Below are 12,862 nucleotides of genomic sequence, written 5' to 3' on the forward strand. Positions count from 1 at the left end.
TAAAAAATAAAAAGAAAAATTTCTGATTTTGTCATGCTTTTTTAAAACATTTCAATAAAATACTAAACAAATGTACCTCATCAGTGAGAGATGATGTCTGCTGCTGTGATTTGGCAAGGTCGGTCTTTAGTGCTGCCACCTGGCGAGATTTCTCTCCCAGCTGATCCATGGATTCCTTATGATGACCTTGAACTGTGGTCAACTGAACCTTCAGGTCATGAACCCTCTGCTCATTATCCAACAACTAGAGAATATTGAAAAATCAATATAGTTTACTCAAAGCTTTTTTGTGTATATAAATTACTTCATGGATGATCAGTGTAGAACATAACACCTTAGGTATGGTACATATTTTACCTCAGCATGTGTTTTCCTAAACTGTTCCTGAGATTTGTCAAGGTCATTCTGCATTTGTCCAAGAGTCTCTTCATATCTAGTTATCTATAAAACACAAAATACACAGCAGTAAAAAATACTGTTTATAAATGTATGAAGTGTACAACCAATAGTAGACCAGATGTTGGTAAATATCTTATACGACGTCAAGGTGCATGTGACGTTGTGAGACATTGCTATGATGACGTCATCATAATATGTCTCACAACGTCACATGCACCTTGACGTTGTATAAGATATTTACCAACACCAGACAAATCACCAAAAGCTAAAACAAGCGACTCAGTGTAAACCCTGGATAGGGGTTGGGGTGGGTTTGTGAGGTTACCTCCTGAGCGTGGTGCTGACTCTGTTTCTGGGCTGTCTGGAGATTCATTTTGGCCACCCTCAGCTGACCCTCTTTCTCGGCCAGGTCCTCCTTGAGGGCCCGCTGTCTCTGCTGTAGGGACTCCAGCTCTGCCCGCATCCCTGACAACAGCTCATCCTTCTCCTTTATCTGTAATTACAACCATCACTCTCTTACACTTCTTTATCTACACTTTCCCCTGCCTAACAATTTCAACCTTCATAGAAAATAAACCTTACATCTCAATCATGAAAAATCAAGTCAATCTTAGGAAGCCAAAAATAAGGTGGAATAAAGCATTTTTGATCAATTTTATTGATTTTTAGATTTGTGTCTATAATTTAATCTCCTTATCTTTTAGAATGATTTTACTAAAACAGAAATTGACATGTCATGGTGAACAACTACTTACAGTGGTAGCCAGATCGCCCACTTGTTTGTGGTAGTTCTCGATGTCGTTATGGAGGTCGTGGTTGGCTTTCTTGGCCTTCTGTAGGTGTCGGCCGGTGTCTGTATGCCGGTCTCTCTCTGCCTTCAGTTCCTGTTGGAGCTGGGTCAGAATGTTGTCCTGTTGCTCCACCTACACACATCAGATATAGACACTTTATCAGTGCATCTTACAGTAAAAAGCAAAAGTCTGATATAGTTTCATTTCAATTTGAAACTCTTAAAAATTTAATGTTAAATTAAGACTGAATCAAATTCAAAGCCCTGCAATAGGTTACTTGTATATACCCTAGTACAGCTGTGCACAGTAAAACACTGTACAGCAAAAAGCTTATAAAATATTCATGCTTACAAAGAAGTCATTCTAATTCCCCTAATATCAAAAATGTATAACTCTATGGGATATGAAAAATCATGTTAATAATGAATCCAAACCACTCGCATGATGCACTTCACTATATCCGTGTTTTACTGTCATACATGTGTTTCTAGACCCCCCGACTGACCTGTTCTGTCAACATCTGCTCCTGTTCTCTGGCCCCCTTCAGCTCCACCTCTGTTTTGTGGGCCCGCTGTTTGTAGGCCAGCCCCTCCTGTACAGCCGAGTGGTACTCCTCCTTGGAACCCACCAGGTCTTTCCTCAGCTTGTCAATGATCCCCTTCTGCTCGGCGATCTCCTCCTCATAGCTCGTGTTCCTCTCCCTCAGTGTCTTCAGTTCAGCCTGTAACTTCCTGTTGATTTGCTCATGCCTGACGACCTCCGTGACCCTCTGACTAAGCTGGTCTTGTGTGGTGTTCAAGCTTTGTTCCATCAACATCAGTTTTTCTTCATGGTGGGCAAGCTGTCAAATTTCATACAGAATGCATATAATTCTGGTTCATTTTTCATTTATTTACATATCTAATGTCATATAAAATTTTAATTGTGTTTACAATAATTTTTTTTTTCTGCATGGTTTCTGAAATTCTGCTAAAATGGCAGGGTCCCTTAATTTTTATTTGCATACCACTTAGGCAATAAAAGCATTTCCTAATACTATTTCTTATAAAATACCAAATCATGAAGCTTTATATTTTATGTCCTTTCATTTAATGAATATGTCCAATATTTACTGTACTTGGACTTATCTAAATAAAATATTGTCTTTCTCATCAATTTAATTTATTTACTTAAGTATTTCCGGGTACTGGGTAATTGATTTATGGGTAATCATTAATCATACTCTAATGTCATGATGAACCCAATTCAGAATAGTTAAATATTTCACTATCTGGGGAACTGTCAAACATTTACTTAAACACCATGATCCCACATAAAATGATCCGTCCGTCCGGAACGATCAGTTGACAACGGAATCATTCCCCATCGATCATAGTGAGGCTACAAATTTCCCAGGCCTCTGAGCTCCCCTAGTGTACACTGAGATAGAATTGAGTCAGTGTTTGTTCACCCTTCTATAGATTTAAATGTCAATCAGATGGGCAGATAGGTTTGTGTTTATCTCTGTCACACTAGCTCCGCTGACCAAACCTGTCAACATTATCAGTGCCAAGAAGAGCTTTTTTTCCTGTGGTATCTTGATCTAACATTGATTTTCACACATTCTACAAACTGTTTCCTGCTAACTGTTACATTCGGACAAAGATCAAACATTAACCCCTTTATTTCAGTCAGATTTTCCATTAAGAGTTAAATCCCATTCCCTTTCCCTTTGTTAAATGTCTATACATGTGTTAATTATTTTACTACCGGAAAATAAACATTCCATTTTTGTGTTAAAAATGACATTTTTAATTGGACCCTCAGAGGACTGGAAGATTCTTTTAAAAATTAAAAAACGAACGGTTTTCCTGTATATTACAGTTCTTAGTTACTGTTTCTTAACGTTCAACATATTTCTATTGTTTTTATATGTCATCCAATCATTTAGTCCATTCATCTAATAGTAAGAGCTATATTCAAATATCACACAAGCTGCTTACCTCCTGTGCACAGTCCTTGTACTGAGAACGTGCTTCTGACAAATCAGATTTCAAATGCTCAGCCTCATTTTGAAGTTCAGAGAGCTAAAAAAGAGAGAAAAATTTGTGAATTGATTTTTGTTTCTTCTAAATTTCAGTTAGATTACCAAAAAACTGTTTTATCACTTAATCTATTACATGTAATATGATAAATATGCCATGCCAATTCATTTGAATGCAAATCTTTTCCTAATGAGCTTTCAAATATGGGTCAAACTAATAAGACGGTTGTTCTTGTTTTTCCCCTACCTGGTTGTCTGCTCTCTGTTTGGCACCCTGAAGATGATTCACCTCCAACTTCAAGTCTTTGATGTTGGCCTCCAGCTTTTCAATCTGAAACAATGAATTTTCATATTCCCTAATTGTCATTTCCAAACCAAAGTTCCAACTATTGCTTTCATTCAAACTGATCCCATATCTCTTCTCCAAGGTACTCGCTCCCAAACTTTCTACCGGCATTTTCTCTTTCCAACCGTCTCTTCCAAATTCTGACATTCTGCACCAATTAGTTTCCAATTTCACATTAATCAAAATTTAAAATCCCCTCCTCTGTGCAATAATCTAGTTCTTTAATATTTAATTGGAAAACATAAATCTTAAATAACGATGTGCAAATCCACCCTTAATTTGTTCTCCATACAAATTACACTATGAAAGTGAATGCGCAGTGCAATAAAATCCGAGATCTGACATATTTCCACCATAATGTGAACTTAACGACCACACAAAAAACGAACAGTTCAGCACAAATAGCGGATTGGAAACAAAAATTGATGTATGACCATTTGCACGACCAAGAATGGAACACTATTAAAACATGGCATGAAGTGGGTAGTAGCAATTCTTCCAACTAAATACTTATTTTCCGTTCACTTCCTTTGCTGTTTGCTTTCCCTATTGAGTCGGGCGAAAAAAATTGGATTCACAATCAACAGAGTCTATATAAACAAGCTATGAAGTGGCATCTGATTTTTGGCTCTTTAAATGAAAGCCACTGTAGAAGAACATGATGGGGTCCTCAGATCTCCCTGTCTTATGAGCTTTATGTCTGAGTAAAGCTAATTATCAGCTACCTGAGAGGTAAATTCTACCTTCACACAGATTACCACTGGAGTCCTCTGGCTATATTATCATAACACCTGCTCTTTCATTTCATGATGTCACACTTTAAAGAATTTTGCAAATTAACATGCCAAAATTTCCATTGATTTTTTTTTCTATGCAATCATCATGTTCCAACAAAAAGAGAATTTCACAAACTGTTCAATTAACATTGCTAGGTTCAATCCGATACTGTTCTCAGAAAAAACATACAGAAGCAATAGATTTTCAATAATTTCCTAAAACACAGAATGAATGGTTTGTTCCATTATCCACACATGAATATACAATGCGGGTTTGCGACAGCTTCAAAACAGCATGTCTTTTATCTAGAGGAAAATAAACAAATCCAATTCTCACTTTCCTTTCATCACACAGAAAAAAAAATTAACAAAGTGCTCAAAGTTCTTGCTATAGAACTACTTTCACCAGTGTGGAAAAAAATGGCCAAATATCTATTTAAATTGATTTTAAATGACGAGTAGATGCTACAGTAATCCCTGTCAATTTAAGATAAATCCGATTTTGGCCACACCAAAATCCATGCTCATTTCCACCACAGTGGAATGTACAAAAGGGGGCCTATTTTGCTACTTCTGAACAGTCTTGTCTGTAGAGGGTTATTAGCTATCATTTCACACTGACAAAAACCTCACTGGTCTATCTAATCACTGAGCAAGCATTCGGATAGTATATATTTGAATTCACCCCCGTGTCTCCTTGCATTTACCCGAGGAAATTGGGCGATAGGATTTAAACAGTTTGGTGATACCCTTGCTCTGACGGTTTTCAATAGATTCTCTTGTTATCTGATCTAGTAAATAATGTTTTCAACTCTAAAACAAAGTAGAGGCTAAGGTAGTTTGTATAGGTATGAAATTTTATGGACATTGTACAATTGGAAGATCCTCATTTATCTCTTGTAGATCTAACAACTGCACTAAAAACTGTCTTCTTTTGTTGGCACCTCTTAATGCTTGGATCGCGCATGTTAAAATTCTATACTTCAAAGTCTACCTCCTTTTGCCAATGGATTTTTGTAAAGCACATTGAATTACAAATACATGTATAAGAAAGTACCATATCAGGAATTTCAATACAATGTAATGGAAAACAAAATATTTACATTTGATTGGCCAACTTTTAATGCTTAGATGGGATAATGGGTGGAATTGGGAACAAATCTTTTGTCCACCCTAACTGTTTTCTTAATACCATGTATCAACATTAAAAAAGTAGCATGACTTATACAAGAGGAACAGTGTCTTTGACAAAAATCTTCAACTCTCACCCCATCCTTGTTTAAAACAACGAAATATGCAAATGACCATAAGTTAAAAATATTTGCCATTAAAAGTATTAAATTTTCCATATTCTAGTATGAAGCAACATTGAAAAATATTTGTGATTTAGCTAGTCTATTTTTTTTAAAATCCTGATTGTCATGAAATATTGACTTTCGCACAGATGATCACAAGAAACGATAAATACAACAGAATGATTTACAATTTTCTATCCCTGAAAATAAATGTGCAAAGAGAGTCCTCTAATTTATGAACGCCTCAAAAAATTATTTACTAGCTCATTTATGCCATATCGCTTTTAAAAAATATACCTCGTAAACAATACTTTAGTTTTTATGGAACTTTAAATGCTTCAATACATGTCTTTAAAGATAGACTTTTGAAATATGTCTTTCTCCTATGTCATGTTTTGTCTTGTTTTGAGAGTCAAGGTGTACGGAGGGAAATGGAATCATGTAGCAACTTGAATTTTTTTATGTTCAGGATTTAAATGTCAAAGAGTTATCTCCCCATCATAGCCAAATATTTAATTTTACTCGCTAATCTTTTGTAAACTTGACTAAAGACTCAAATTGTTGTTCTCCTTGTAAAATTAAACACTATTACTTTCGATAAATATTTAGAGTGAAAAATAAGACTGTTCTAAATCGTCTTTATGTATGTAAAGAACAATATACTTATACCATGAAAGAACCAAAAAAACCCAAACAATCAAAGAGTACAATAAACAGACAACTGACCAACCATAACTGTGACTAACAAACCAACCATAATGTGACTAACAAACCTCTCAAACTTGAACCAATTTTCGGAATCCAAGTTTACGGTAAAAATTGCTCACTCACCGTTCTGTCTCTCTCTCTCTCTCTCTCTTTTTTCAGGATTTTTGACCCACCTCTTCAGCCTTGTTCGCAATGTCTGCCCTGCATGCCTTGATCTCTGCCTCGTTAGACTTGACCTGCTCCTCCCGCCGGGACAGCTCCTGTTCCAGGGCCGCTCCCCTGGCCTGTGATTGGTGGAGACCGGCTTCCAGTGTCCCCAGCTGGTCCTGGAGTCGACTGGTGTCAGACTTGTGTCGTTGATGGGAACCAGCCAAGTTCAGCTGTAACTGCTGAATACTTTGTTCAAGACGATCAATCTAAAATTAAAGTAGAACAACGTCAGGAAAAATAAAAGAAAATCTGCACTGAAGGGTAACAAAACTTGCACCAAACAGATCTTGAATACCTTAAAAAATTGAGACAACTAAATTCCACAAATAATTCCCATTAGCTTCTAAATTTTGTATTTCAAATAAACAATAATCATATCATTGAATTTCTACAACATGGTATACAACAAGTAATTTGTTCATTAATTTTTCCCTCTTATCAAGCACAAATCAAATCATTCCTTAGCACTACAAACCTCTTTCATAGCACTATTCTTCTGTTCCCTCACTGAGGCCAGCTCCACCTTCAGATCATTAACCTGGTCCTGGTAGTCCCCTAACAAACGGACCTTGCCCTGCAGTTCATTACGGACTTCCTCGACCTCAATCTCCAGAGAAGAGATCTTATCCTCTCTCTCTAAATACTGCAAAATCAGTGGAAAGGGTCATTATTTTTTAAAATTTGGATTATGTATAAAGTATAAAACTTGTTGAGTTAAGCTGGTTCCTACCTCCTGGTCTGTGTGGCTGTGCTCTCCTTTGTAGGTCAGGAGTTCATTCTCATAGGCTCTGGCTCTCTGATCATTGGATAGAGACTACAATGAAGAAATTGAAACAGTGAATCATACTCATGCTAAAAAGTACAATATGAAACCCTATTTCTGATGACACAATGGTAGAAGTCTGATCACTAAAGCCTGTGTGGCTGTGAAGATTTTACCTCGGCTGTGAGGTCGTTGATGCGGTCCTTGAGGTTCTTGATGTTCTCCTCACACTCCCTGACCCGGTTCTGGGACAGCGACAGCTCCTCCTGGGAGGCGTTGAGTTCCTGGGTCAGCTGGTCCACCACGTCCTCACACTTCTGCACCTCGTGTTTGGTCTCGTTGTACATCCTGTCCATGTTCTCGTAGTCGTTCTTCAGGCTCTCTATCCTCTGCTCCTTCTCAAGCTCCTTGTTACGACTCTCGGTGAGGCGCTCCTGTAATGTCTTCACCGACTCCTCCAGCTGCCCTATCTCGTTCATGGACTGGCTGTACTTCTGTTTGTACGTATTGAGATTGGCTTCCAGTTGCTGACCGTCCTCGCGAGACGTGTCTACCTGGTCTTCGAGAATGATCACCTGCTGCTTCAGATCCGAGATTTTGTTTTCCTGCTCTGCCAGAGTCTCAGACTGCCTCATCATCTAGAACAAATACAGTCTTCATTAAGAATCCAGCAAACATTGCCCCCCAAAAATTAACAAAAAACACTTTATAAAAAAGGAGCCATAACTTATCAACCAAGACTTTTTAGAAAACCTTTGGAAAAAAAAACCTTCATATTTGATATTAAATATGATAGCTTTGAAAGAACTTGATAATATGGATGCATTGGCCCTTAACTGATCAGTGCAAGTTGAGTTGTGTTCATTACCTCCCTGGTGCTGTTGTCCTGCTGTTTGCCCATTCTCTCTATCTCGTCAGTCATACATGCGATGGAGGACCTCTGCTCCATCACCGTGTTCTGGCTGTCACTCAGGTCAGCCTTCGTCGTCTGTAAGTCCTTGGACAGGACCTCTATATCCGACTGCAGACGGTGGATTTCCTGTTCATGGTTGCTCCGTGAAATCTGCAGGTCTGTCTTCAATTGCTCGATGGTTCGCAAATGATTTTTCACCTGGTAGATAATTCAATGCAAATAAGAATTCATCTGGGTATACTTAAAGAGCTTTGTTTAGTTCTTACAATATTTTATTATAATATTCTTTTAAAATTTCTAAAATATAAAGGTGCTGAATGTTTTGTGTATTGATTTACCAGTAATTGTGAAATAAACTGTGCAATGAAAAGCACTGAATAACGATAATTTCTTGAATGTGCTCAATCTTGATTGCACAAAGCTACAGATTTTACCAGTATTTACCAGAGTCCGAGATTTATTGGTTAGTTGCTAAATAACTATAGAAAATAAACTACTGTGAGCATTGAACTTTGTTACTGTACACACAACAAGTAGATTACTCCATTAATTAGGAGATGATGTGGAGATATGCTTGTTAGAATCACTGACATCACATATCGTCCTTTAATAAAAAAAATTTTAATCAAGGATATAAATGCAACTTTAAGCATTCTTTTAGTACACAAAGTTTTGAACATGACAATAAAATCTCTTGTTAAATAATGCACAAAGTAAATCTGGGTAAATAATTTGGAGTTTTTTTGCTTTTTTTAAAAATATGAATCTGGTTAGTCAGACACAGACAATAGTTGTTTGTTAGTAAATCACCATGGTAACATACCTGCTGATCTCTCTAAATAAATCATACAACTGATGTTAAATTGTGCCATTCTAAGTGAAACAAGCTGAACAAATTGAGTAAAAGCAACTGGATCTAACTAGATAATATTCAATCTCATTTCAGTGACATTTGTGCACAATCTAAAATTTTATTGACTACATGTACAACCAAAAGAGTTGGGTAGCAACATAGGCTGTGAATTCCTAGATATTAGGCTCTATCAATTCTTCCACCAATGTCCATTCCTTGTCAGGTTACAAAAAGGCCCACCACATGACAAATTCATTATTACATATGTCAGGTAGCATTATTACCTTTACCCTTGTTATACATGTACACTTCCCATACACTCTGAACTTTGTGTAAGCAACTTCACTCAAACTTCAACACACCCAACCAACCACAGATAATTATACAGAAACAAGTCTATTATAGCCCCATAACCATTTGTTAGCATTGTTTTTTTTTTAAATAAAGATGGAACTCTCTTTTCTGAAAATAAGTCTTGAAAAATAGAAATGCTCTAATCAATCTGGGGGTTTCATATTTTAAATGAACACAGGAGACTTGCATGCAGTGCCCCGAAACATGGATGCACCAACACAAAGAAATAATCTTAACCTAAAAAACAAAAACAAATAACACCATCTCATTCAAATCCTTTGTTCATGCAAAAAGTCTGTGAACTTTACCTCTTTACTGATGAAGTTTCACATCATCAATATCCATCCTTGTGTATATGAATTACTAAAAACCTATCTATAATCTGTTCAGTACTGATCCACACCATTACTCTAGCCCACCCACCACCCCAAAAAATCTAAAAAATGTCTGTCTCCTAATATATTCTTTTGTACACAATCAAGGATGAAACACTGATGCTTCAACTTGCTGAACAAAGAGAAAGAACAGTTGTTGAATATTTGGGTCACAATAAATTTGACATCATAGAGACTTGGTCATTTCAGTGTGTTCTAAAGTCTACTTTCAGGTCTCTTAAGCCACACAAAAAGCAGCCGAGATAATTCCGCACATCTATAAAAAAAATTGTGCTTGTTCATTTAAAGTTATTTCAATCATTGGAAAACTTACCTCTTGAAGGGATATCTCCTGGTCATGTTGAAGTTTCTGAATAGTTTTCTCATCCTCATTAATCTGAAATTGGATTAAATGTACTTTCATTATAACAAGTTGACTGCCTGATTTTGAACCAATTAAAAAACTGTCTCACACAATTTGGACACCATACCTTTTGGGAGTCCCCTTCAATCTGTGAGTTCAGGTCACGAATCTCCTGCTGCAGCTGTTTGACCTTGTTATTTAACCTTATGACCTCGTCCTCTCTTATATTCAGCTACAAATCAAATCAAAATCAATTCAAATTCACAATTACCAAGTATTTTGTATAGTATAAGACTTTGGAGATTTCAGGTATTCTGGGTAATTACCTCCTCCACACATCCTGTGTATTTCTCCTGAGTGGTATCTAGGTCTGTTTGAAGCTTCAATATCACCTGGTCTCTGTTAGCAACCTGTTAAAAAAGTCATGTATTAATATTTAATTCTGAACAATTTTTACATTAACAATGCCACAATCGTGGATATGGAGGCTTTCATTTGGTTCATGTTTATCTAGGAATCTATCTGTGGGTCTGACCTCTTTCTGGCAGGTCCTGTGCTTCTCTTGAGAGATGGTGAGCTCGAGCTCGATCTGGTGGAGCTGGTCCTGGAGCTGGCCGATCTCCTGTGAGCTTGCCTGGCTCGCCTGGTTCATGTGGCTGTTGTCATTCTTCAGACACTGGATGTCATCCTCCGCCTTCAGCAGCTGCAATCACAAGGTCACACATCTCAAAAAGACCAAATACTGGGGGCTTGTGTATAACATACAAATAAAGAGTCACCATGTACAACAGGAGTAAATACCAGGGGGCTTGAGTATAAAATCTTAAGCTTATGACAGAACTTTCTTTTTACAATAGAAGAGACAGTAAGGAACTGGTTCATGGAAAGAAATATTTAGTTAAGAATGTTGTCAAAATTTTTTCTTGCTCACAAATTAGAATTTACAGTAACTGGACATGTACGGTACTTAATAATGATTAAAAACTTACCTCATTATAGCAAGCACTGTACTGGGCCTGAGACTCCATCAAGTCCTCCTGTAGCTGTTTGATGGATTCATCTCTCTTTCTCACCTGTAAACAAACACTCCATGGTTATAAAACATTGTACACTTTCCAAAAGAGCAAGCATCTTACCTTTCTGCATCAAATTTATTACATGAAAATATCATAGAAAGATGGAAGATTCATTATGTGTGTAGGAGAAAAGTGATCACATCACCCACCTCTTCATCAGTAGTTTTGCGAGAGGCGTCCAGTTCAATGTGACTCTTTGTCAGTGCCTCCTGTAACTTTCTAATGGTCTCCCCTTGTTTCTGCACCTCTCCCAGTTTCTCTTGATGCTTGGCCTTCAGCTTGCCGATCTCATTGTTTAGTTTCTGGATAGTGTCATCTCGGACAACAACCTGTAATTCATAGCAATGGTCAGTGAAAATATGTTTTGTTCAAGAAAATGTAACAATAACTTGAAATTCATCATTGTTTTTTGACACTTTCCAAAGATTGCAATCTACAGACCCTGAAACGTACTACTACACCACACGCTCGCTGCACGCTCGCTACACGCTCGCTAAACGGTTCACACGAAACGCTGAACGGTTTACACGAAACGCTGCACGCTTTGCCCGAAACGCTAAACGATTTACACGAAACGCTGAACGGTTTACACGAAACGATTCTCGCACGAAACGATTTGCTCGCTTTTCACACGCTTTTGACACGCTTTTATCCTGATCGATTCGGGTCCTCTCGGATTTTTACCCTGACTCTGTTAGTAAGAATTAATTTTAAGAAAACACGAAATAATAGAAATACTGATATTAGAAACATATATGTACATAGGTATTGAATTGATTGATTTAATTAATTTGGTACTTATATTTAAAGCAAAAAATTATTTATTCACAGAATTAGCCAAAAATATTACTTCTATAAATATATTTATTGCTCAAAAGAAATATCGATGATTCTTATTAGTACCGTAAATAATAAATATTTCAGAGAAAAAAGTTACCGTAACACAATATTCAATACCAAAAATAAAATCCGTATGATTACAAACTGATATCGGTTTTTTCAGTATTCAACGGGATTTGTTTTTTCTTCTCACATTAATATTTTTATTGGTTTCAGAGAATACAATGTAAAAATACTAACTGTAAATAAACCTGTGATTATTTAAATTGATAATTTGGTTTTCCAGTATTCGGCGGGATTTGTTTTTTCTTCTCACATTAATATTTTTATTGGTTTCAGAGAATACGATGTAAAAATACTTACTGTAAATAAACCTGTTATTATTTACATTGATAATTTTGAAAGTTATGTAAAATCTAATTAGTCACATAAGTTAGAAAAATGCTATACAACAACCGACTTATTTTTTTTATGTCGAATCATTCGCGTAAATAAATGTTCCGTAAATAATATCACAGAGAAAAATCAATAGATTAAAAAATAAAGAAAGTTGTCATTTCTATTTCGGATTTCGAAAAGAACAAAAAATAAAAAATGATTTAGATTTTTGTCGTAATATTCGTTTACATTACCGGCACCCCGCATAACGGCGTAGAATATATCTATCATAATCTATTTGAATTAAGTACCATGCATATAGATTCCCATAATAATTAATTGCATGTGTACATTTTAGGAAAATTTCAGTGTGTTAATTACTTGTTGTTTTCCGTTATC

General features: G+C 36.4%; 1 protein-coding gene across 23 annotated transcripts in view; it reads right to left on the bottom strand.

The window, feature by feature from the left end:
- Positions 1-12,862, bottom strand: part of LOC128190891 (golgin subfamily B member 1-like) — a 49,684-nt gene that overhangs the window by 6,285 nt on the left and 30,537 nt on the right. For 21 of the 23 annotated variants that reach the window (XM_052863121.1, XM_052863116.1, XM_052863117.1 and 18 more), the window contains 19 exons: positions 11,395-11,574; positions 11,159-11,242; positions 10,705-10,872; positions 10,496-10,579; positions 10,297-10,401; positions 10,140-10,202; positions 9,048-9,059; positions 8,180-8,422; positions 7,488-7,949; positions 7,279-7,362; positions 7,024-7,191; positions 6,512-6,754; positions 3,461-3,544; positions 3,173-3,256; positions 1,696-2,031; positions 1,155-1,322; positions 725-892; positions 358-441; positions 77-244 (listed from right to left, as the gene is read on the bottom strand). In XM_052863121.1, the coding sequence (XP_052719081.1) occupies positions 77-244; positions 358-441; positions 725-892; positions 1,155-1,322; positions 1,696-2,031; positions 3,173-3,256; positions 3,461-3,544; positions 6,512-6,754; positions 7,024-7,191; positions 7,279-7,362; positions 7,488-7,949; positions 8,180-8,422; positions 9,048-9,059; positions 10,140-10,202; positions 10,297-10,401; positions 10,496-10,579; positions 10,705-10,872; positions 11,159-11,242; positions 11,395-11,574 (2,988 nt within the window). The remainder of the gene's footprint in view (positions 1-76; positions 245-357; positions 442-724; positions 893-1,154; positions 1,323-1,695; positions 2,032-3,172; positions 3,257-3,460; positions 3,545-6,511; positions 6,755-7,023; positions 7,192-7,278; positions 7,363-7,487; positions 7,950-8,179; positions 8,423-9,047; positions 9,060-10,139; positions 10,203-10,296; positions 10,402-10,495; positions 10,580-10,704; positions 10,873-11,158; positions 11,243-11,394; positions 11,575-12,862) is intronic. The other 2 variants (XM_052863118.1, XM_052863109.1) reach the window with 1 other exon arrangement.

This window comes from Crassostrea angulata, chromosome 6 (assembly GCF_025612915.1).
Source record: "Crassostrea angulata isolate pt1a10 chromosome 6, ASM2561291v2, whole genome shotgun sequence".
Lineage (NCBI taxonomy): Eukaryota > Metazoa > Mollusca > Bivalvia > Ostreida > Ostreidae > Magallana > Magallana angulata.